Here is a 23,197-nt window from a genome sequence, read left to right on the forward strand (position 1 = left end):
ACAGAGACCGAGGGACAGAAACAGAAACAGAGAGAGACAGAGACAGAAACAGAGAGAGAGAGAGAAAGAGAAGAACCTCCCAGGCCAGAGCTTTGGGTACACCTACAGTTAGGTGGTATGCTATGAATGATGAACCAGCAAAGCAGATGGAGTAGGAATGTCTGGGCAGGTAGGAGAAGAATCAGGAGAGAACAGTGGCCAGAAAATCCCAGAGAAGATGGAGGATCCAGGAGGAGGGTGGGTAAGTGTATGGAATACTGCAGAGAGGACAAGAACAATGAGGAGGGAGAAAAGTCCATTGGTTTCTCAAAGAAGAGATCACTGGGAACTTTAGAGAGAACTGGTAATTGTCAAAGGAGGCTGGAAGCCCAATTGCAAAGCCTGGCTGGAATCTTGTTGGCTGAGGGCTGGCAGCTGGGAGGAGGTCATTGAAAATGAGATTAATCATAGAATGTCAGAGCTGGAAGGAACCTTAGAGATCACCTAGTTCAATGCCTCACTTTGCAAAGGGAGAAACTGAGATGGGAAAGAGGAAGTGACTTGGCCGAAGTCACACAATGTGCTGGTGGTGACCCCAGGACTAGGATCCGGATCTTCTGACCGCCTTACCAGAGTTTTAAGCTCTGTTTCAACTGGTTGGGAAAAGTTTCCTTTTTCCAAATAGCTGGTGATCCACTCCTTCAGAACAGAAGCAAGGTGGGACAGCTAAATCACTGAGTAGCTAATCTGTTCACGGGGACACATAACATTATTTTAATAAAACAGAAAAATCCATAATTAAGATTGTAGGTAATGAGACCTGGGAAAGAAGAATTGGGGGAGAGAGCAGTAAGGGGAGATGGTTTTCACAGAAATGAAGTATTAAGAAAGAGCTGAAATCAAGCCCTCAATCTATGTAACCAATATAGAAGGTAAGAGTTGGAGGGAATTGTAGAATTGTAGATGTTAAAGCTAGAAGGGGCTTCTGTGATTATGAGATCACAGATTGAGAGTTGGAAGGCACCTCCCAGGCCATGTAGCAGAATTCCCTTGTTGTATAAATAAGCAGACTGGGGCAAAACAAGACTGAGTCACAGAGGTAGTAAACGGCAGAACTGGGCTTTGAACCCAGGCCCCCTGACTTTGAATACCTTTAGAAGAAAAAAAGTCCAAATTGGAGGAATCTGAAATGGGTTTGGGAGATCACCTCATCCAGCCCCCTCGCTTTACAAATGAGGAAACTGAGGCTTCCTATATCAGGCCACAGAGCTTCTGTTGCAAGCTCAGTGTTCTTCCCACTGCACTCTGTTGCCTTCTATGCCTTCCCTATCAGGAAGCATACCCCCTCCTTGGGGGAGCAGACTGGCAACTGATTTCAATTACCTCCCAATGCCCTTGGTGCAAAAATGCTTAAAAATAAAAATAATCATAAAAGGGAAATAACAGCATTGACTTTTTGTTCTAACTACACGAAAGTGGAAGTTCTTGCTAAAAATCACCAGCCGTCAATAATCTCCCAAGAATCACAGAGGCGAGGTACAAGCAGTCCTCTCCCCGGGCAACACCATTATCCTTGCTTTGATTTCTATCTAAAAGAAGCAATTTGCCACATTCTTAGGGTCAGTTCAGCAGAGATGAAAACACACACTGGAAAGACCACCACTCTCGGGTGGGGGAGGGGGGTCACGAAGGCACATGTGCCAGGGAAGTAGACAGAACAAGCTTCTATGTAGATTAGCTCTCAAACAGGCCTGGGGAACCTCAGTAGGGGACCAGAAGGGATTGAAGACTGGAGGCTGGAGACCTCCTCAAGGGTATGTGTTGGGGACTATGGGTTAACTACCCTGCAAATATTTTAGAATCAGCTCTGAAAGTTGTCATTCTGTCTTACTTTCTGAGTGCTAAACATTGGACAGATAAGTTAGTGGATCCAATCTACTCTCCAGATCTCTAGAATCCATGGCCTAAAAACGTGACAAATGCTAGGTAACATCCTTGGGCTAATGCCCCTCACTGTAAGGTAATGTTCATATGGATGGTACTTGATGTTGACTTTTTATTTTTAAATTAACAAGTATTTCTTTTCTCTCCCAATTTCTCTCTCCAATTGAAAAGCTAAAAAACGCAAACACAACACTTGTAACAAATATGCAAATATGTATAGTCAAGTGAACAAATTTTCACATTGTCTATGTGAAAATGTCTGTTTCATTCTGCATCTTGAGTCTGTAAAGAATTAGTTGTTTAAAAAAAAGGGGGGGGCAGCTAGGTGGCAGAGTGGATAAAGCACCAGCCCTGGATTCAGGAGGACCTGAGTTCAAATCCAGCCTCAGATACTTGACACTTACTAGCTGTGTGACCCTGGGAAAGTCACTTAATCCCCATTGCCTTGCAAAAAAAAAAAAATTAGTTGTTATTTGAGGTTTTTATGACCCCATCTTTTGGCTAGAATTTTTAAAAGCCCCAGCATGTGCAGTGGCCTGGGGCTCAGATGCAGCGCCTCTGCAAACACATGGCACGGTGCTCCACACACTGGTTGTAGCCGTCGCCATGGTGCTGGCATCTCATGTCATCACCACTCATCAATGCCTACATGGGCCTGGCAAAATTATAATGACTGGAAGCCCAGTGAGGGCAGTCATGTGACTGTCAGAGCGGACAGCCAATTGGCTTGGGGCTGTGTGTGGTCATCCTGGGGTCTGCTGGGAAGAAAGGAGGTTTTTTGCCATTCTAGCTTGAAGCTGGAAGGTGACAGGATGCTGCTGTGTGTTCTCAGCTGATTCCTGGGCGGTGGTATGATTCAGGTTGTATTATTTCCCTTTCCCCATTTTATTTTCTTTCCTTTAATCCTACTGATCCTGTTTGTGGTTTTTTAAAGTTCCTTCTTAAATAAATCCTGCTCTGTCTTGAGGGAGGCTGTCGGTCTCCTTCCTTGCCCCCATATTGCGGGCGAGCCGCCTAGCTAACACTCCCTAATTAAAATTGGCTCCTACAAGTCCATTAACTCTTTTTTTATTTTTTTGAGGCAATTGGGGTTAAGTGGCTTGCCCAGGGTCACACAGCTAGTAAGTGTATAAAGTGTCTGAGGCTGGATTTGAACTCAGGTCCTCCTGAATCCAGGGCCAATGCTCTATCTACTGTGCCACCTAGCTGCCCCTCCATTAACTCTTTAAAAAAAATTTTTAAATTAAAAACAATTTTTTTAGCAACAAACATTAATTTTATTTTCTATTTACATGTAAGGGTAGTTTTCAACATTCATTTTCATAAGATTTAGAGTTGCAAATTTTTCTCCCTCCCTCCACAAGATCGCAATCAGGTTATATATGTACAATCCACAAGTGTTCTTTTTATCAGTTCTTTCTATGGGGGTCCATAGTAAGCTTCCTCATTAGTTCCTTGGGATTGTCTTGGATCATTGCACTGCTGAGAGTAGTTAAGTCATTCACAATTGCTCATTGAACAATACTGCTGTCACTACACACAATGTCCTCTCAGCTCTGCTCACTTCACTATACATCGATGTTCATTAGTCTTTCAAGGTTTTTCGGGGATCATGCCTCCATTAACTTGGGTAACATGTATCATCATTGGTCCCCTGGAATTTTAGTTGGTCATTGCATGAATTAGAGTTCTTAAGTCTTTCCAAATTGTTTCTCTTTCCAGTGTTGTCATATAACTTGTCTTGGTTCTGCGTCTTTCACCTGCTTCATGTAAGTCTTCCTAGGTTTCTCTGAAACCATTCCTCTCATCATTTCTCATGGCACAATAGAATTCCATCCCGTTCATATACTAGAATTTCTTCAGCCATTCCCCGACTGATGGGCACCCACTAGTTTCTAGTTCCTTGTTCTTACAAAAAGAATTGCTAAAAAGATTTTTGACTTGTTGGGTTCTCAAGACTTAACTTGTTTCTCTGTGCTTGTTTGGACATCACCTTTTCTTTGAACATGATTGCTTTTTGCTTTTCTTCTTCCAGGTTGTCCACTTCTGTGTATTTGCATTCCCAATCAGTTATTCCTCCTTCTGTTCCTTTGAAGTGACTTGCCACCATGGATTCCAGTTTTCTTGAACTATTCTGCCAATTATTTCTGCTTCGCAGGCCATGGATTCTGCTTTTACAATTCTTATTTCTCTTTTAAACCATTCACAAACATCTTGCTGTGATTCCATGCTTTCTTGGGACTCCACAGGGTCCTCTGCCTCATCAATTGTTCATTCATTTTCCTTTGTCTTGCAATATTTATTCACAGATGACTAGACTTGTTAGTTGATCCGGAGACTATATTCCCTTCTGGTATTAATACAGTCCCTGTTGGTTTATCTACTTATGTTCAAGGTCTTTGCCTGAGTTTCCTTCCTCCTGAGATTTTTGGTAATTTTCATCTTAAAAAATTCCCTTATTGCCCACTTTCTGACTCCACCTCTCATTATGGTTTCCCTGGGGACCTCGAAAGCTGTGACAACCTCCTCCCATACCGGCAATTCACATTTTACCACCTTAGCCTCTGCTCCAACACCTGGATTATGGGGTCTTCCCCTCATGCTTAGTGGAGTGCTCAGTAGGCACATATGCTAGTATTCTGTCTTGGTGCCCTCTGCTCTTCAGTCCCCTGGCCCAACTCGGCTGCAGCACAGAGTGCTAACTGCTCTTCCAGCTAGCGCAAGCTTTTCTGTTGCTCTGCTACTCCTGTGTACTGAGGTGTAGGGGGTGCTGAGTGAGCTCTTGAGAGCTTAGGGATTAACCTTCTCTGCTGCTAGTTCATCTGTTTTTTTTTTTTTTTACTTCGTTTGGGTTCTTGGCATCCTAGACCATGAGCATGGCTGAAATGACTTTATCTCTTATGTATAATTCCTGTTTTTGATTGGTTTGAGAGGTTCTCAAGAATGGAAAAAAAATCTAGTTCTTTGTTCTGCTGGTCACATACCCTGGAAGTCTACAATAAACCTTTTTGTACACAGGTGCCTTTCCCTTTTCTTTGATCTTTTTGGAGCATAGACCTCAAAGTAGTGTTGCTGCAGTAAATGGACACTCTCAGTTTAGTGATTTTTGGTTCATAGTTCCAAATTGCTCTCCAGAATGGTTGGACCAATTCACAGCTCTTCTATTTATTGACTTTGAAGGTCACCTTCACCAAAGTCTTCCCCTAATGCTTCACTTTGTAATGTAATGTTCTCCAAGGCCTATGTCAGAAAAGTATAACTTCCAATGATTCCTTCTGGGTTAGAGAGGGGCAGCTGGATTGTAAGCTCCTAGAGTTGTCGTTCAGTCATTTTTGTTGTGTCTGACTCTTCATGACCCTATTTGGGATTTTCTTGGCAAAATACCAGAGTGGTTTGCCATTTCTTTCTCCAGCTCATTTTACAGATGAGGAAACTGAGGCAAATAGGGTTAAATGACTCACTCAGAGTCATACAACTAGGAAGTGTCTGAGGCAAGATTTTTTTTTTTTTGGGTGAGGCAATTATGGTCAATTTGCCCAGGGTCACACAGCTAGTCAAGTGTCTGAGGCCGAATTTGAACTGAGGTCCTCCTGACTCCAGGGCCGGTGCTCTATCGACTGTGCCACCTACCTGCCCCTGAGGCCAGATTTGAACTCAGGTGTTCCCCGCTTCAGGCCTGGCCATTCTATCCACTGTGCTATCCTAGTTCCTTGCATAGTGCCTGGCTCACAATAGGTTCTTTATAAATGCTTGTTGATTGACTTATTGTCTAAGAACAAGAACAAGACTGGGTAAGTTGAGAGAGGCCTTTACTTCACTGAAAGCCCTCACTCTGCCTCCCCCCAAACTCAGCTCTGCTGTCTGGCCCTGAGAGCAATGGAAGACCACAAGGATTTCTGGGCTCAAACATCTACCTCCTCCCTGGTCAAAGAAAATAGGTTGGAACTTCATACCCATGAGCTTGGCAAAGATGACAAAAAAGGAAAATGACAAATGTTGGAGTGGGTGTGGGAAAACAGGCACATTGATGCATTGTTGGTAGAACTGTGAATGGATATAAATCATTCTCTAAATCAACTTGGAATTATACACAGAAGGTTACTAAACAGAGCACATCTTTTCACCCAGCTATACTACTGCTAGGCCTATACCCAAAAGAGATAAAAGAAATAGGAAAAAGTTCTATAAAATATTTATAGTAGCTTTTGTGTGTGTGTGTGTGTGTGTGTGTGTGTGTGTGTGTGCAAAAACCTGGAAACCAGAGGGATGTCTGTTAATTGAGTAATGTTTGAATAAGATGTGGAATTTGAATATGACAGAATATGATCATCCCATAAAATTAGGAAAGAGATGATTTCAAAGAGACATGGAAAGATTACTATGAACTGATAGAGCAAAGTAAGCAGAACCAGTGGAATAATTTGTATTACAACATCATTACTATAAAGACAAACAATTTTGAGCACTTTTGTAAAGTGATCTAGAATGAAATGAGTAGAACTTTTTAATAACGACACCACTAGAAAGACAAACAACTTTGAAAGCTCTAAGAACTAGGATCAATATGGTTACCACATCCATGAGTTGAGAGGACCAATGATGAAGTACACCATCCATTTCCTGACAAAAAGGTGGTGAATTTTGCTGCGGAATGACACACACACACACACACACACAAATACATATATACATACACACATACATATATATCCAGTAAGGGAATCTGTTTTGTTTGACTGTGTATTATATTTGTTACAAGGAATTTGTTTTTCTTCTTTTCCTCTCCCTGCCCCCTCCACCCCCCCAGTCCATCCTGTCCCCTCCCTACAATGTAGTGAGGGATAGAAATAGATTTTCTGTTAATTAAAAAATAAATTTTTTTAAAAGGAGGGGGGTTTGCTATAGGTATATAAATTTGCATGCACTCTTGGGCGGTCACTATATAGTCAGTTTTGCTTAATTGTTATGAGAGAGTTGTGTATGTGGGGTAACCTCGAAATGTTTTAAGTTTAAGAACAAAACAAAACACAACAATAAACCTAAAAAAAGAGGTTGGAAATTGTTTCCTAGGCAGTCTCTTCCTTGTTGCTAGCAACCCTCAGCTGGGGTGAGGTGGGGCCTGGGGGTTCTGAGTACTACTCCCAACCCTCAGCAAAGCTGGGAAGAAGATTCATGCTCTCTGTCTCTGTTTTCTACACACTTGTCCTCACTGCATGCCCAGGGGGTGGGAAAGAGTCTATCCTTTGAGTCTTACCCCAACACAACCAAAAGCTGCTCTTAGGGACGGATGTGATGCTCATTCACGCTGAGCTAGCAAGGCCTGAGAAGACTTCAGAGCAAAAGCCCTCATTGGGGTAGTTGCCTTTTACTCTAATGATTGAGATTTAAGGGGCCTTAGAAACCCTCCTGTCTAGACACTGCATTCTATAGATGAAAGACATCTGATTTTAGAGGTGTAGGTACTTTCCTCCATGCCTTCATAGTCTTCCTAAGTTGCCATGGCCAAAAACATTGATTTTGGTGGCCAACATCTGGCTGATCCTTGGAAGGCAGATACAGGCTAGATTTGCAATGTTACCAACTTGGTGGCTTCTCCCATAGCTTTAACTTCACTGGTATACTTTTTGAGAACCCAGGGTCACCTTTTACTACCCAGTAAGGCACCCATTTTAGTGGAGAAGCATTTAAAGAAAAAGAACAATTTTAGGCCAAAGGAATGAATCTCTAATGCCAGAATTGGGGCCACAATAAACTAGGTGGAGGAAGTATTTTCAAGTTTGGTACTTTCATGGATGATGTACTGTATTGTTACACTAAGAAGTGTTTTGCAAAGCACTTTGCATACATTATCTCATTTAGTTTTCATTATAACCCTACCCTCTAAGGGAGAAACTGCAGGTATTTTTACCCCTACTTTACAGATGAGGAAACTGAGGCTCTGAGGACTGAAGTGACTTGGCCAGCTAGGGTCATGGGACAGCACTGTCTATACTGTAAGCTTTTGGAGGGAACCTTTTTGGGTACCTTTTCTTTCCCCTGTATTCTGCCCCCAGGAAGGCTTGGCATCCTCCTTGTTCCCCATTGCCACTTCTTGACTTTCTTGACTTTCATTCCCAATAAATTTTTCCTTATTTTTCTGAGCTCAACACTTCTAGTCCTTACACTAGAGGCCTTTTAAGTCCACAGATACTCCCTCAAGCTCCCTAACCTCCCCTTTCCTCAACTTCTTTAAGTGTCATCAGCTACTTCTCTCCCCCTCAGTCACCCAGAGGGATGGCCACACACTAGACTTTGCTATTACCCTTTTTTTTGGCGAGGCAATGAGGGTTAAGTGACTTGCCCAGGGTCACACAGCTAGTAAGTGTCAAGTGTCTGAGGCTGGATTTGAACTTAGGTCCTCCTGAATCCAAGGCCAGTGCTTTATCCACTGCGCCACCTAGCTGCCCCATGCTATTACCCTTAATTAGACACTGACATCCCCCTATATGACCACAACTTATAGTTCTACCTCTCACTAGGCCTCGTCTCTCCAGCTCTTATTCTTTTCCCCCATTGAGAGCTACACATCCTTTATCCCAAACTGCCTTCTTGGGCCATTACCCTTGCTCGGACTTCACCTTCTTCCTTCTCCAATTTCAGCTCCATAGTTCTTGTAGAGGGTCCTCAGATTCGGAGCCCTAGCTCCCTTCTCCTAATGCTGCTGCTCCACCAGACCTCAGCTCTGGATTATTCCAAACGTGTGTCTATCTCCTCCCCTCCTACTGACGCGCTGCTGTAAAAACTGGATTGTCTCACAACTGGGCACACCTCAATGGCGCCATGGAAGTCCTCGTATTCCTCCCATACTGGTTCCCTACCTCACTCCAAACCTTGTCTTCCTCTTCCATCTCCACATACCTCTTCTTCCCCCTTTCTCAGCTGAGGACCTCAACTCACACTTTAGTGAGAAAACAGAGGCGATTCCCTTCATCTCAACATCCCTTGATGTCATTTCCCACTCTTCTTTTCCCCCAGGCTCTGACAAAGAGGCAGCCCTGCACCTTGCAGAGGCCAACCCTTCTACATCTGCACTTGATCCTGTCCCCTTCTTTATTCTCCTTCAAGCTGTCTTCAGTCATGCTCTCTTCCCTCTAATCTTCACCCTCTTTCTATCTGCTGTGTCTAATGCCTTCAAATATGCCCAAATCTCCCCCAACCTTAAAAAACTTTCACTAGGTCCTATTATTCCCTCAACCTATTGCCCTATATTATTCTACTTTTTCCTCTGCCAAACTCCTAGAAAAAACTGTCTACACTTGCTGCCTCTGCTTTTTTGCCTTTTCATTACCCCTCAACCTTTTTTTTTTTTTTAAGTGAGGCAATTGGGGTTAAATGACTTGCCCAGGGTCACACAGCTAGTAAGTGTTATGTGTCTGAGGCCGGATTTGAACTCAGGTACCCCTGACTCCAGGACCAGTGCTCTATCCACTGCACCACCTAGCTGCCCCTACCCCTCAACCTTTTGCTGTCTGGCTTTTGACCACATCATCAAACTGAAACTGCGCTCTCTCTCAATTGAGTGTTTTTCAAGGCATTCTCTTGGACCCTCATCTCTTCTCCCTATATACCTCCTCTCTCTGTAACTTTATCAGTTCACATGGGATTAATTACCATCTCCAAGATGACTCCCAGATTTTCATCCATCCATCCATCCATCCATCTATCTATCTATCTATCCATCTACCTATTTATTTATTGTGGGGCAATGAGGGTTAAGTGACTTGTCCAGGGTCACACAGCTAGTAAGTGTCAAGTGCCTGAGGGCAGATTTGAACTCAGGTCCTCCTGAATCCAGGGCTGATGCTCTATCCACTGTGCCACCTCGCTGCCCTGACTCCCATATTTATATAGCCATTCTCAGTCTCTCTCCTGAGCTTCAAGTCTCACATCGCCTATAGTACCCAACCTATTTCAAACTGGATGTCCCAGAGATATATTAAATTTATCATGTCTAAAACTGAAGTCATTCTCTTTCCCCTTAAACTATTCCCTCTTCCATTTCTATCGAAGGAACAGCTATCCTTCTAGTTTCTTAGGTTCATAATCTTATTACTCTGGATTCATTCATTCTCATTTTCTTTCATTCTCTCTCTCTCTCTCTCTCTCTCTCTCTCTCTCTCTCTCTCTCTCTCTCACACACACACACACACATACACACACACCCTACTCAATTGTCCAAATGTCCATTTCTAACCTTCAGAACATCTCTCAAAACTGACCCCTTCCTTGCACTCACAAAGCTACTGACTTAGGTCACATATTTATTGCCTATCATTGTGATAACTCCAAGTTTCTTTCCACCTCAGTCCATTTTATGCACTGCTGCCAAAGCATCATTCCTTAAGTGAAGGAAGATCTACCACACGACTCCCCTACTCAGCCAACACCAGTGCCTTCCAATGGCCTTTGAGATCAAACAGAAAATCTTTTGTTACACTTTTAGAGCCTGATACAAACTGGCCCCCATCTGCCTTTCCAGCCTTATTGATCATTATTTCCTCTTCCTCACTGAGTCATCCAGCCAAATTGGTTTCCTGTCCTTACACACACTTCGCTTCCTGTTTTCCACATCTTTGCTCAAGCCAACCCTCATGCTAGAATATATTCCCTAGACATCTCACAGGATCTCTCTCCCTTTAAGATGCAGATCAGGCAGCATCTCTGAAAAAAAAATCATTTTTATGATTACCTAACTGCTAGCTAGTGTTCTCCCTTGGGCTGAGAGACAGGAAGACCTGACTTCAAATGTGGCCACAGACACCTACTAGTTGTGCAAGTCCAGGCAAGTCACTTACCCTATGTTTGCCTCAGTTTCCTCAACTATAAAATGATAACAATAATAGCATCTAACTCCCAGGGTTGTTGCAAATGAGATAATAGTTGTAAATCACCTAACACAATGTCTGGCACATAGTAGGCGCTATTTAAATATTAGCTTGTTGAAGTTTCTGTCATGTCTGACTTGTGACCGCATTTGGGGTTTTCTTGGCAAAGATATTTGAGTGGTTCATCATTTCCTTCTCCAGCTCATATTACAAATAAGGAACTATGGCAAACAGGATGAAGTGACTTGTCCAGGGTCACACAGCTAGTAAGTATCTGAGGCCACTTTTGAACTCAGGAAGGAGAGGCCAGGTACTCCATCCACTGCGCCACTTAGCTGCCCCATTGATTCACTTTATAGTTGTGCTATATATATATATATACTTATATATGTACATGTCAGAACACAAACTCTTTACATGTAGGGATTGTTTTATTCCTTGTACTTCTATCTCCTAGCTCCATAGCAGTCACTCAACAAATACTTGTTTATTGGCACAGAGCAGATGCTCAATAAAGACTTGGTTGGTTGGTTGGTTTCTGCCACCAGAAAGAAAAAGAAAACTTGTGCCTACTTTCCTTGGTCTTGACATCATCCTCCTTCTGCGATGCTAGGCCTGTGGAAAAAGCCAATAGGTTCTCAGCTCTTCCAGGGACAGTCAGAAAGTGGGAGTCCTGCAGAGAATTCACTGTGCATGCCCATCTCATTCCATCTGTGAAGTCTGGGTAGCCCAATTCCTGGTTCTGAATTGTTGGGAGAATCAGTCTCATTGAGGGAGTAGCTCTTCCCATGCTCATACCCAACACTCCCAACCTGATTTTCAGGATGCTTAGGTTTGCACATTACAAAATACATCATATAGATCATGAATGGTGAAAATGAGGGGAAGTTTACCTCCCAGTCTGAAACCTACATCATTCTCTGCTTTCACTCTCTACTTGATTTGATGGAGCCAGTGGTATGGTGGAGGAAGCCTAGGGCTTGGAGTCAGAAGAGCTGAGTTCAAATCCTACCTGTGTGACCCTGGGTAAATCACTTACTCTCTCTCATCCTTAGTTTCTACATGTGTAAAATGGAAATAATAGTAGCCTCTCCCTCCAGGTTTGTTGTGAGGATCAAATGAAATAATATATGTAAGTCCTTTGCAAACCTTCAAGTGCTATATAAATACTAGCTATTACTCTCAAATATTCTCAGAGCACTTGGCTCACCTCTCCTTTATCTCCATGTTACATTCTAGCATTTGTCAGTTACTTGTGTCAGACAAACACTATTCCAAGGGCAGCTAAGATGGCACAGTGGATAGAGTGCTGGGCTTGGACCCCAAATGGGGTCATGAAGAGTTGGACACAACTGAAAAAAAATGACTAAACAACAACAAACACTATTCAATGATAAGTCCCCTAAAGGCAGGGAGTTTATAAATAACTTGTAAATCCCTAGACCCTTGCATGTAGCAGGCCCTTAACAAACATGTTAAATGCCTGTTAAACTGTAGGCATTTACACAGATTGTCTGCAATTTCTTCCTCACAGGAAAGAAAATCTGCTGGGTCATCTCTGGGCAACTGCTCCCCTTCCTTCTGGCTGAGCTGACTGATTGGCTCTTCAGGGATCCGTGTGTGTGTGTGTGTGTGTGTGTGTGTGTGTGCATGTGCATGCACATGTGTGTGTAGGGTTCACATACTCTTTCTGCTTCACTAATTCAACATGGAGATGACATAAAAGTTCATAGCTATTGTGAGAAAATACTGGGGTTCTGGGAGACCCAGAGAGCCTTGCCTGACCTTTCTTAAGGCCAGCCCAGAGTCAGGAGAATTTCAAAGGAAATGTAGATTGACCTTCCTGACTACCTAAAGGAAGTTAGCTCATGGACACCCTCAAGTCCAGTAAACCAATAGATTTGAACGACGCTAGCCAATTAGCTTTGAGCAGTGTGTAAGGGCTGCCTCTCCTCTAGACCTGCAGGAAGCTTATGTTCACTCTTTCTCTCTCTTGGCCTGGGACCCAGAAGGAGCAGCCACCCAGCCCACTATCTCTCCTTTCTGAACTTTCTGAGCCACGTGCTCTCTCTTTACTAATATTTAATATGCTTTGATAAATGCTTAATGCCCCAAACTGATGCTAAAGCCTCTAATTTATAAGTAGCAATATATTAGAAACCCCAGCTAAGTTCCCTAAAAACTGGGACAGAAATAGGGACCCCCATATAATTTCAAACGACATACTATAAAACAACTTAGAGATCACTCAATTCAAGCTCCTCATTTGACAGATGATGACACTGAGGCCAAGAGAGGGCATTTAAGGGAAGCAGTGCGCTATGCTGAGAAGAGCCTTGGAGAAGGAGCCAGGAGACCTAGATTCTAGCCCTAGCCCTGCCATGAACTAATGGTATGACTCTGGGCAAGTCATTTTTCTGTTACACACTACTCTGTCAGTAAAATGAAAGGACTGGATTTGTAACCATCGTAAGATTTACAAAGTACTTTACAAAGTCTTCACAGAAATCCTAAGGTAGGAAAAGAAGTATCATTGTTCCCATTTTACAGGTAAGAAAATGGAGGCACAGAGAAGTTAAGCATCCAGAGTCACACAGCTAATATAGCAGAGCCTCCCAAATGAGTCCAGGGCTCTTTCCAGAGAAAGATGCAGCTGTTCTTACAGAACAGCAACGGCAGCTGTTGGACTACGGCTGTCCCTTGTTGTCTTAAGATCACTAGGCCTTTTTTTTAACAGCCAAAGTCTGCCTAACCCAAAGCTCTTCAGCTTGGACCGCTGTCTTGCAAAGTCATTCTGAAACATGCCCCTGGCATCACAGGTGGAAAGATCTGAGAGAACAGAGCTCAGGACCCAGTGTCTAACATTATAGTACTGGAGGGATGGCCTAGGGATGGGGAGGCAATCGGGGCTAATTGTCTACTTCCCTGGAGTTATGGAGGGCCTGAGAGAATGGACAGAACTTAGGTAAGTGGTTCTGGGGGAGCTAGTCAATCTTGCCTTTTCACACCTTGTAAGTGGTGGCTAAGGGGTACCCATAAATCATGTGAAAGATATGAAGGAAATGTCTACCCAAATAGCACAGAGCTGCAGCAGATTCTCTGGAAATGTATTCGGACGGAGGCCTGGATGCAATCCAGGGAATCTCTGAAGACCTCATAAAATGTAAACTTCTGTCTTAAACCTACAAGGTCACATGGGAGACAAATGGCCCAGGAAGGTTCATCTGAGCAGGGCCACCTACTCCTTCATTGGATCCCTATTCTGACATGCCATTGGCCATCACAGGGGAAATCTAAGAATGACAGGCCTCTAAAAGGAGAAAAAAAAAGGTATGGTGTAGGGGTGACTGGCATCTGGCACCTCCTCTGAGTACAGTCATCCTTCACAACTGGAATCTGATGACAAGGGGTAACTAGTTGAGGGTCAAAGCATCTCAAGATATAGGGCACTGGGTACCTTACTCTTTTTTTTTTTTTTTTGGCGGGGCAATGGGGGTTAAGTGACTGAGGCCGGATTTGAACTCAGGTCCTCCTGAATCCAGGGCTGGTGCTCTATCCACTGCACCATCTAGTCGCCCCCGGTACCTTACTCTTAATCTAGGTCTGTCCCTTCCCTTTTCTCTACCTCCAGATTTCATCTACCAAGTCGCTATGGAAAACTGTGGTGTCTGAAAGTTACTCCTGAGAGATGTACAAGTTTTAAGTTCCTGGAAGTCAGTCTTCTGAGTAAGTTGCAAGCTCGTAATCTGGGCCAAAGACTGACTTCTGTTTTTTTTTTTTTTTGGGTGAGGCAGTTGGGGTTAAGTGACTTGCCCAGGGTCACACAGCTAGTAAGTGTCAAGTGTCTGAGGCCGAATTTGAACTCAGGTCCTCCTGACTCCAGGGCCGATGCTCTATCCACTGTGCCACCAAGCTGCCCCAAAAGATTGACTTCTAATGTCATCATTAGAGATGCTTCCATTACCTTTTCTTAAGTTGGTTATTTGTGGTTTCTTAATTCAAGTAAGAAAGGGTTTATCACTGAGGAAATATATGATAAAAAAGAGGTCAAATTGATGAGATGGTGGTTGTTCTTCATGTTCCAAGAGGACCAAATGACAGCAATATGACATCACTATGTTGGGGGTCAATAATGGGATGACAAATCCTCTGAAGTATTCTCCAGAGCCATCAAGGATTGGCTAGTGAAGACTGAGCTGCCTTCCCCACCTCATTCAGAGATTCTAAAGGTCTGCCACCTCCTCGCTTGGGCTGTCTTTTTACCTGATTCTGTTTAGTAGCTGTTCTTTTCTCTCTCTTTCCTCTCTCTCAGATAATCCAGGAATCAGAAATGTATTAGACTTCTTCAACTCTGAAAGAGAAAACTTTGTTCCATCTTGGGCTCTTTGCTTTATTATTTTCCCTCGTAGGAGGCACAGAAGTGTCTAAAAAGCATATTTGGTTTTGCTTGTACAGATAAACTACTGATGCTTTTATACTCTCAACTGATTAAAAGATAGGACTACTTAACAATGGAATTTATTATTTTCTTACAAATGATCTCTGGGGAGCTGTTCAGAGGGTGGAAGGCCCTCACTAGTCCTCCTGACAAGCAAAATCCTAACCTTATTTGGTTGGGTGTCTTTCGGGGTGTAAGGAAAGAGATACTTGGGATGAAATCCTCAAGTCACAGAACACAAGAACCCAAGAGTTAGAAGGGAACCTAGAGCTTATCTTGAATCAAGAACACCCCCATTCTACAATATTCCCAACAAATAGTCCAACTCTCATCACGACTGAACAAGGATCTTTCCTGAATGAGAAGGCTAAAGAGAACAAGGCACTTCTCCCCATTCTCAACTTCTCTAAGTCTAATGAGTTTCCTCCTCCTTGAAGCTTTCATTTGGCTGGAAACAACACACGAACATGCTAAGCTGCTGACCAAGAACTAAGTTTGTTCCCCTAGTTCAGGCACTCTTCCAAGATCAAAGTTGGGAGGATCGGACTTGTGGACACTGATTGAAAACAAAGTCATCTGCTTTATTTGGTCAGAGCAGTTGTGAACATACACTTTTTTTTTTTAAACATGTCACTTTAACTATGATAAACCCAAAGCACAGTGGTGTTTCTTGGTCACATATTGGTAGCTGGCTGGAAATGTTGGCGACAAACCCAGGGATCTGTGGTCCTGCAAGCGGTGACTTTGCTGGAGTGTGCCTGCTGCTGCTGGGCGCCCTCCATGCCAGGAATGATTGTTCCTCTTCAGCCCTACAAATGAGAATCATGTTATGTCCAGCTCAGGCAGGCTGTAAAAAGGAGAACACTTCTAGTGGACACAGACCTTGGCAAGGGCTGACTGGGGAGGGACTGGCAGTGTCTGGGCAGCTCTCTGATCACTTCACTATGACTTATTGACCGTGTGGATCTTTCACAGAAAATATTTCATCTTCAGTTGCTTTGCTCAAGTGTCCAACATGGGGTCTGAATCACCTCTCCTGATCCCCTACTCAGGGGAGTACTCAGGGAATGAAGACTAATTTTAATACTCTATTAGATTAAGTAAGACATAATGAGAAATGGGAGTTCTGTTAGTGCTGATGCTACCCCAAATCACATACTGGCATGCTGAAACCAAACAGATCATCTACGAGTGCTTTGTTTTCTTTTTTCATAAATTATGTATCTTTTCATTATGATGTATAATTGAGTAGATTTTTTTTTCTTTGCCAGACATGTGTTTTCACTGGCGTGGGGTATTGGTGTCAAACTCAAAAAGAAGCAGGGGCCCACTACTCTGTGCATAATGATTCATGTGGTCCACATACTGAATGTTATCTATATTTTATTGTATTTTTATTTATTTTGCTAAATATTTTCCAATTACATTTTACTCTGGACTGTTGTGGGTACATGTTTGGCTATTCTAATGTAGGGAACTATTAGTCTACCAATGTAGATCTGCCATTACTCTGTAACCGATAATCTTGGAGAGCTGCCTGAAGCCCTGAGAGGTTAGAAGACTTATTTTGAGTCACACAGCCAATGTGTGAGAGATGGGACTTGAACTCAGGTCTTTCTGACTCCAAGGCCAACCCCTCAGCCATTATACCATACCATTTTTCAGTGGAGAGGCGCCTGTTTAAAATCTCAGTCTCCTCCCATAACTGCTGGAGGAAATCATACCCAAGGACAAAGGGGCTTCCTTGGATCACAGAAAGTTGGGAGTTCAAGGGGACCTCCTCAGTGCTCATCTGGTCCAACCCCATCATTGTACAGATGAGCAAGTGGGGGCCTCAGAAGTCATGAGCTGGTCAAGGTGGCCTGCTTGCACAGTGGTAGGACAAACATCTGGGTTCTGATTCTCTTGTCCTACTGAGTGAGGAATGGGATCCTCAAGTCTTAAATGGTCACAGGTCACAGAGTCAAAGAGAAGCCCCAAACCTCAGAAGTGGAAGGAGTCTTAGAGGCTGATAGTTTAAGGATTCTTCACCTTTTCTGTGTCTTGGGCCCTTAGGGCAATCTAGTGAAGTCTATGACCCCTCCTTTTCAAACACATAGGTAGGTTACAAAAGAAATAAATTCTAGTTAAATACAGGTACTTTTAAAAAAAAAATTTTTAGTGAGGCAGTTGGGGTTAAGTGACTTGCCCAGGGTCACACAGCTAGTAAGTGTTAAGTGTCTAAGGCCGGATTTGAACTCAGGTACTCCTGACTCCAGGGCCGGTGCTCTATCCACTGCGCCACCTAGCTGCCCCAGGTACTTTCTTATAAGCTCATGGACTCCTGGTTAAGAGCCCTCAGCCAAGTCTAATCACCCCATGAAAAGATTCCCTTTGTACAAGCTCAAAAAGGTGGTTGGTTTTAGAAAACCAGCAGAGAAAGGGAGAGCACCCCACTCTCCCCTTGGTGTAACCGAACCAAACCAGCCTGTCTCCTCTTCCGTATGAAAGCCTTTTAATTATCTGATGGCAATGATCACCTCTCTCCCCTCTCTCCTAATTCCTCTCCTGGTTAAACATTCCTAGTCGCTTCCATTGATCCCACGTCATAGTTTCTAGACCCTTCACCATCCTAGTTTGTTAATACGTTTCTTCATATGTGGCTGTCTACGTCCAGAATCGGACATAGTCTTCTATTTCAGAAGTCTTTGTGGAGACCTTGAGGCAAATACAATAAATTCACTTCCACTTCAAGGAATCTTTTTTTTTTTTTGCTTTGAAAGATCATGGTATTACTAGGAGACACGAAAAATGGCTTTTGTTCCCCTCATGCCATTTACTCTGGGTGGGATCCTGAGCAGATCACTGAGCCGTTCTTCACCATGGCTGCCTTTTCTATAACATGGAGACAACACCACTTCTTACTCGGCAGAATGCAAGTTCCCTGAGGACAGGGACTATTTTGGCTTTGTATCCCTAGCACCCACCCAGAGCACATTAAACAAAGTGGGTGCTTAATAAATGTTGAACTGAACACAGGGCCTGAACCAGAGGATCTTCCGAGCTCTGCCCCAGCTCTAAAAGTGATGATTCCATATGTGAAGCCCAGTGCTAATATGCCAAGTTTGTTTTTATTTTTTGGTGAGGCAATTGGGTTAAGTGACTTGCCCAGGGTCACACAGCTAGTAAGTGTCAAATGTCTGAGGCCGGATTTGAACTCAGGTACTGCTGACTCCAGGGCTGGTGCTCTATCCACTGCGCCACCTAGCTGCCCCAATATGACAAGTTATACTAGGAGGCAGCATGGGACAATGAAAAGAAGACTAGATTGGCAACAGGAGCTAGTGGGTTAAAAGTCTACCTCTGATAAATACTCCCTGTGCGACCCTGTTTGGGACATCTGACCTTCACGTGCCTCATTTTCCTTCGAGGATAGATGAAATAATGTCTTCCTATCATCATGAGTAACAAAGCCACAAGGATTTCTGGGCTCCTAACCAAGGGTATCAAGACAAGAGTTTACTTTCTTCTGCAAGACTAGGTGAGTTTTCCATCTTGTTTTTAAGGGAAAGAAGCACTGGTCAGTTTGAAAGTCAGTGGCTCTTAAAGCTACTTAGTAAATTATTCTATTAAAGCCAGAAAAGACTTAAACATGTATCCCATCCTTTAGATACAGGTAGCATCCTTCAGTAGGATGTCAGCTCTTTGAAGGCATGGGCTGTTTTCTTTCTGCCTTGATTTCCAGGGCCTGGCATAGGGCACTAGACTGGAACTGAACAGACTCTTTTACACAATATGATGAACTGTGCATGGTATGAAATGAGATTCAGCATTTAAAATAACTTTCTATCAAGGTGGAGGTCCTTGCCAAAACCGAACCCCAACCCCCCCCACGTCTATAACTGGGTTTTAACGGGTACGTTGTGTACCAACACAGGTCTCAGAAAAAATTCACTTGCATTAACAGTGTCACGTAGGGTTCTTACCTTTATCCTTCACTTCTTTAATAACAGAATTTTCCAGTAGAAACTAACTCAGGGAGAATGTTCACTCATATGTGATTTTCATGAAAATCAGGTTCTTCCTTGTTAGAAATCTGTGGAGAGCCTAAACTCCCGCCAGGAAGCGATCCACATCCATATACATGCTCATGCCTCTGGGCTCTGATTGCACCGAGCGAGTGTTTGTGGGGCCTCAGAAAATGCCCAAGAACTCTTGGAGTGTGAAGGCATTATCTCTGTTTCCCAGCTACCTGACCGATGGCTTGTGCCTTTGCCCCACTCCCCTAGCCCCTAACTAATGTAGACCATGGTGATTTCTGGCTACCTGGCTACTGCCTGTAGTAAATCCCTATGACATACACTTGGGTATACTAGCCAGCACCACTGGGAGAGGGAAAAGAGGATGTTTTCAGCAGCACGCGCAGACACACACACACACACACACACACACACACACACACACACACACACACACACACTCTCTCTCTCTCTCTCTCTCTCTCTCTCTCTCTCTCTCTCTCCTCTCCCTCTCCCTCTCTCTCTCCGTATATCCAGAATCTTTGGATCCTGAGATAGTCAAAGTATTAGGTCTAACATGCCTTCCATACACACTATGCACTCAAACTCAGTTGGATCCTTCACTGGCCTCTGCTGTCGCCAGTTGTTCAGCCTCCAATTTACTCTTTAATAACACCGGGGGTGGGAAAGGGTGGGGGGAGTTAGGCCTGGCAGCTTCCCAGCACCTCTCTTGGGCAGGCTGGCTGCAGAAAGCAGGCTGAAGTTTAATGCAATCTGTCTTCCTTCATAATCACATTTTGCCTGTACTTGGTGCAATAAAGATGTATTGGTAAATGTGTTTGCTAAAGATATACTCTGCTAGGGGGAAAAAAGTCAACACCTCACCCCTCCCCAAATGCTGCCCCAATCCCCCAAAGCTAAAAGTCTGATTTGTAGAAGGGAGAGAAGAAAACGTCCAATGCTGGGGGATAGGACTGCAGACAGCTGGACAGTAGGATCCCTTAGCAAAGCATTTCCCCAAATAAGAAATCAGATATGCCAAGAATCAGTTAGGGACTTGAAATATCCTGTAGGTCTGGGGATTGGGGGGATGGGAGGTGGGAGGAGAAGGGCTTTTAATTAAAGTTTTAAGCTTGCTGATTTGCAGACATCCAAAGACCTTCTTGGTAAATAGGAAGGATAAAAAAAATTCCACCAGGACTTACACCATTTGGTCTAATACAGCCTGACAATTTTCCCCATCTCCGTCTGTTGAAGATTCTTCAGGGATGGTTGGCAGCTTGTTTCATGTTAGACTTAAAATTAAGCAAACAGATTCCATCCTTAGTAGGAGAGAAAACAGCCTCTCTCCAGCCTTAGCTTCTTTACCTCTGGAGGCTCAGAGCGCTCCACTCCCCACCTCCTGTGGAACCTCAGAAGTTCTGTCTCTCATGGTGCCGTGAGAAAGTCATCCCCTACTTCCGACGAGATGAACAACGGGAGGTCAATGCTAGGGCGAAGTCTGCTCCCTGGCCTGGGTGGTACACAACATTCCCGTGAGGGGCACTCTACACTAGGAGAGATCCAGGGAGCATGAGTTGAGCTGGGCCTTTGTGAAGGTCCTAACATACACCAGCTCCCTCAAAACCCGCCTCCAGTTCCTATGGCCTTTGAACTACTTGGGGCGGGGGGAGGGAGGTTGATTCCAGGGACCTTCTCTCAACATTCACCTAAAATTCAGTTCAAGGGAAACCTTTTGGCTGCTGGAGAGAGATGGCTACGGATATGAAGCTTGAGGTGGAATGACCTGTTTTAGCTGAGAACTGTTCTGACCTTGTTTACCACATGTAATCACACAAAGCAGCAGGCTTTCTGGCTTGGGAAAATGGGCTTATCTGTGGTGAAGAGAAGTGAGCCCTTACCCTTTATCAATGCACTGATGCAAGAATGAAAATCCTCTTTTTAAAAAACTAACTCTAAGAGCTTTTCATCTAAGATAGCAAGTGGAAGCCAAAGATCTTTGGTGAGCACAGGTGTCCACTGAGTTGGGAAGGGATGGGGCAGAGGGGAGGTGGCAGGCCCTCAGACAGAAGACAAAGACAGAGATAGTTTGTTTGATAAGATGGTAAGAGAAGGGGCCTGGCAGCAGAAAAATCTTTTGAATAAAAAGTGCTATGTTAAGTAGGAACAGATATCAAAGATGACAAGGGGCTGCCTAAGCTAGAGAGATGTCCTCCCTCTGGAAGGGGTTTGCTGCTCAGACTGCTGGGGGATTCTGATTACCTGGAAAGGGCATGCGTTTGAGTCAGGCCTCTATGGGTTAAGATAATGCCTTGACTGGACCCTGAAATCCACCCAGAAATCAAAATCTCGGTCTTAAGTCTCATTCTCTTCCTCTGATGAGGATCCTGCAGAGAAGCTCTTCTTGCTCTAAGAGGATGCCCAGAACTGCTTCCCAGCCAGCCCTAGGCTTCTTTTTCAGCCTGGTGCCTCTGATGCAGGAAGGAGCTGGCTTCCCTTGCTGAGCCTGGGCTTTGCAGAATTACTCTCAGGCTGGCCTAGATGGAGCAGAGGAAGGGAGTCTAACACAGAGGTGATACAAAACACCCAAGAGGATGGGAGGCCATCCTGGGCAATTCTTGGACCTTGCCTTTCCCGCCAGCACCCACCAAGACCACACTCTCATTCCATCTTAAGGGCATCCTCTGAGATCTTAGCCCGTGTCTCTGATCTTGATTGCGATCAAGTGCTCGACACTTTCTGAGTGGGCTATTTATTCCTTGACAGCGTCCCCCACTTCCCAGGTCCAAAATACTGCTAAACCAGAAGGGAGTTCCTGGGACTCCCGGGTATTTGAAAAGGCTGTAAGAGTGGTAGGAAGAGGATGACCCAAGGGTGTCGATCACTGGCATTTTATAGCCTTGGTGCCTTGTGGCACCAACAGGCCAGATGGAAGAGCCCACAGACTGGAGGGAGGCAGTGCTGTGGAAGACTGATTTGGCTTTTCCTGCAGGGTGTGGCCAGTTGTTGTTAAGCCCCAAATTGCTGGAAGGGCCACTATAGCCCCTCTCTCCTTATCACACAATTCTTTAGCAGCAGCAGTCTATTTCCAATTTCCCATCACACAACCATGGTCACAGACATCACTGTAATCACAGGATTTAGAGCTTGAAGAGATCACAGAGAACATTTTGTTTAAGCTCCCCACTTTACAGATGAGGAAAAATGAGTCCCTCAGAGAGGGGAAGTGACACTCAGTCAAGGTCAAATAAGTAGTCAAGGAGCAGAGAGGGGACTTGAACCCAGGTCTTTGGATTCTAAGTCCAACGTTCTTACAGTATGCCCATCTCCCTCTTTATCTTGAGGCTGCTCCATACAAAGAGGCCAGGGATCCTCCCAAGGGCCTGGGCAGAGAAGAGGCAGGGCCATACCCCAGGAGGAACAGGGAGGAGCTAGGGAAGGGCAGAGCCAGAAGGGAGGCACTGGGCTACATGCAGTGGCAGGAGAGTCTGATGAGAAGGGAAGGAAAGGAGCGCAAGGGGCTGGCTGTACCTTTTGGGCGGTGCTCACACAGTGCTGATAGGCCTTGACCAGGTCGGAACACTTCAGCACCTCGCGAAGGTTGTCTCTGTAGCAGCGAAGGATCTCGGACTGAAGGCCTGAGCACACAGGATCGGCCCTTCGAGGTCTGGAGAGGAAAGCAGCATACAACCATGTTTAAGTAGCTCTGGCGGTCTCTGTGGAGTCCAGCCCAAGAGATGCGTGGTGATGTAGAGCCCCGGCCTCTCCCCGAAGGAGCTGACCTAAGACCACATCATAAGACACAATAGCCGCACAGGTATCTGGGGCGTCTTCAGTCTGTCTTCCCTCTCTCTTTCCCTCCTCCCTCCCTTCCCTTCTCTTTCCCTTCCCCTCTCCCTTCTCTAGAATGAAGCCAAGTCATTTTATGAAGAACCATGTCTGTGGGTATCACCACTATGGCAGGAAAGGGAGAG

At 44.4% G+C, this 23,197-nt stretch overlaps 1 protein-coding gene across 2 annotated transcripts in view; it reads right to left on the reverse strand.

The window, feature by feature from the left end:
- Positions 1–15,785: 15,785 nt before the first annotated feature.
- The window catches only part of CHCHD6 (coiled-coil-helix-coiled-coil-helix domain containing 6), a 296,649-nt gene continuing 289,237 nt past the window's right edge, over positions 15,786–23,197 (reverse strand). For both annotated transcript variants that reach the window (XM_044005467.1, XM_044005395.1), the window contains exons 7-8: positions 22,755–22,890; positions 15,786–16,034 (exon numbers count right to left, since the gene is read on the reverse strand). In XM_044005467.1, the coding sequence (XP_043861402.1) occupies positions 16,029–16,034; positions 22,755–22,890 (142 nt within the window). In that variant the 3' untranslated portion in view covers positions 15,786–16,028. The remainder of the gene's footprint in view (positions 16,035–22,754; positions 22,891–23,197) is intronic.

The sequence above is a fragment of the Dromiciops gliroides genome, chromosome 1, assembly GCF_019393635.1.
Source record: "Dromiciops gliroides isolate mDroGli1 chromosome 1, mDroGli1.pri, whole genome shotgun sequence".
NCBI classification, from domain to species: domain Eukaryota; kingdom Metazoa; phylum Chordata; class Mammalia; order Microbiotheria; family Microbiotheriidae; genus Dromiciops; species Dromiciops gliroides.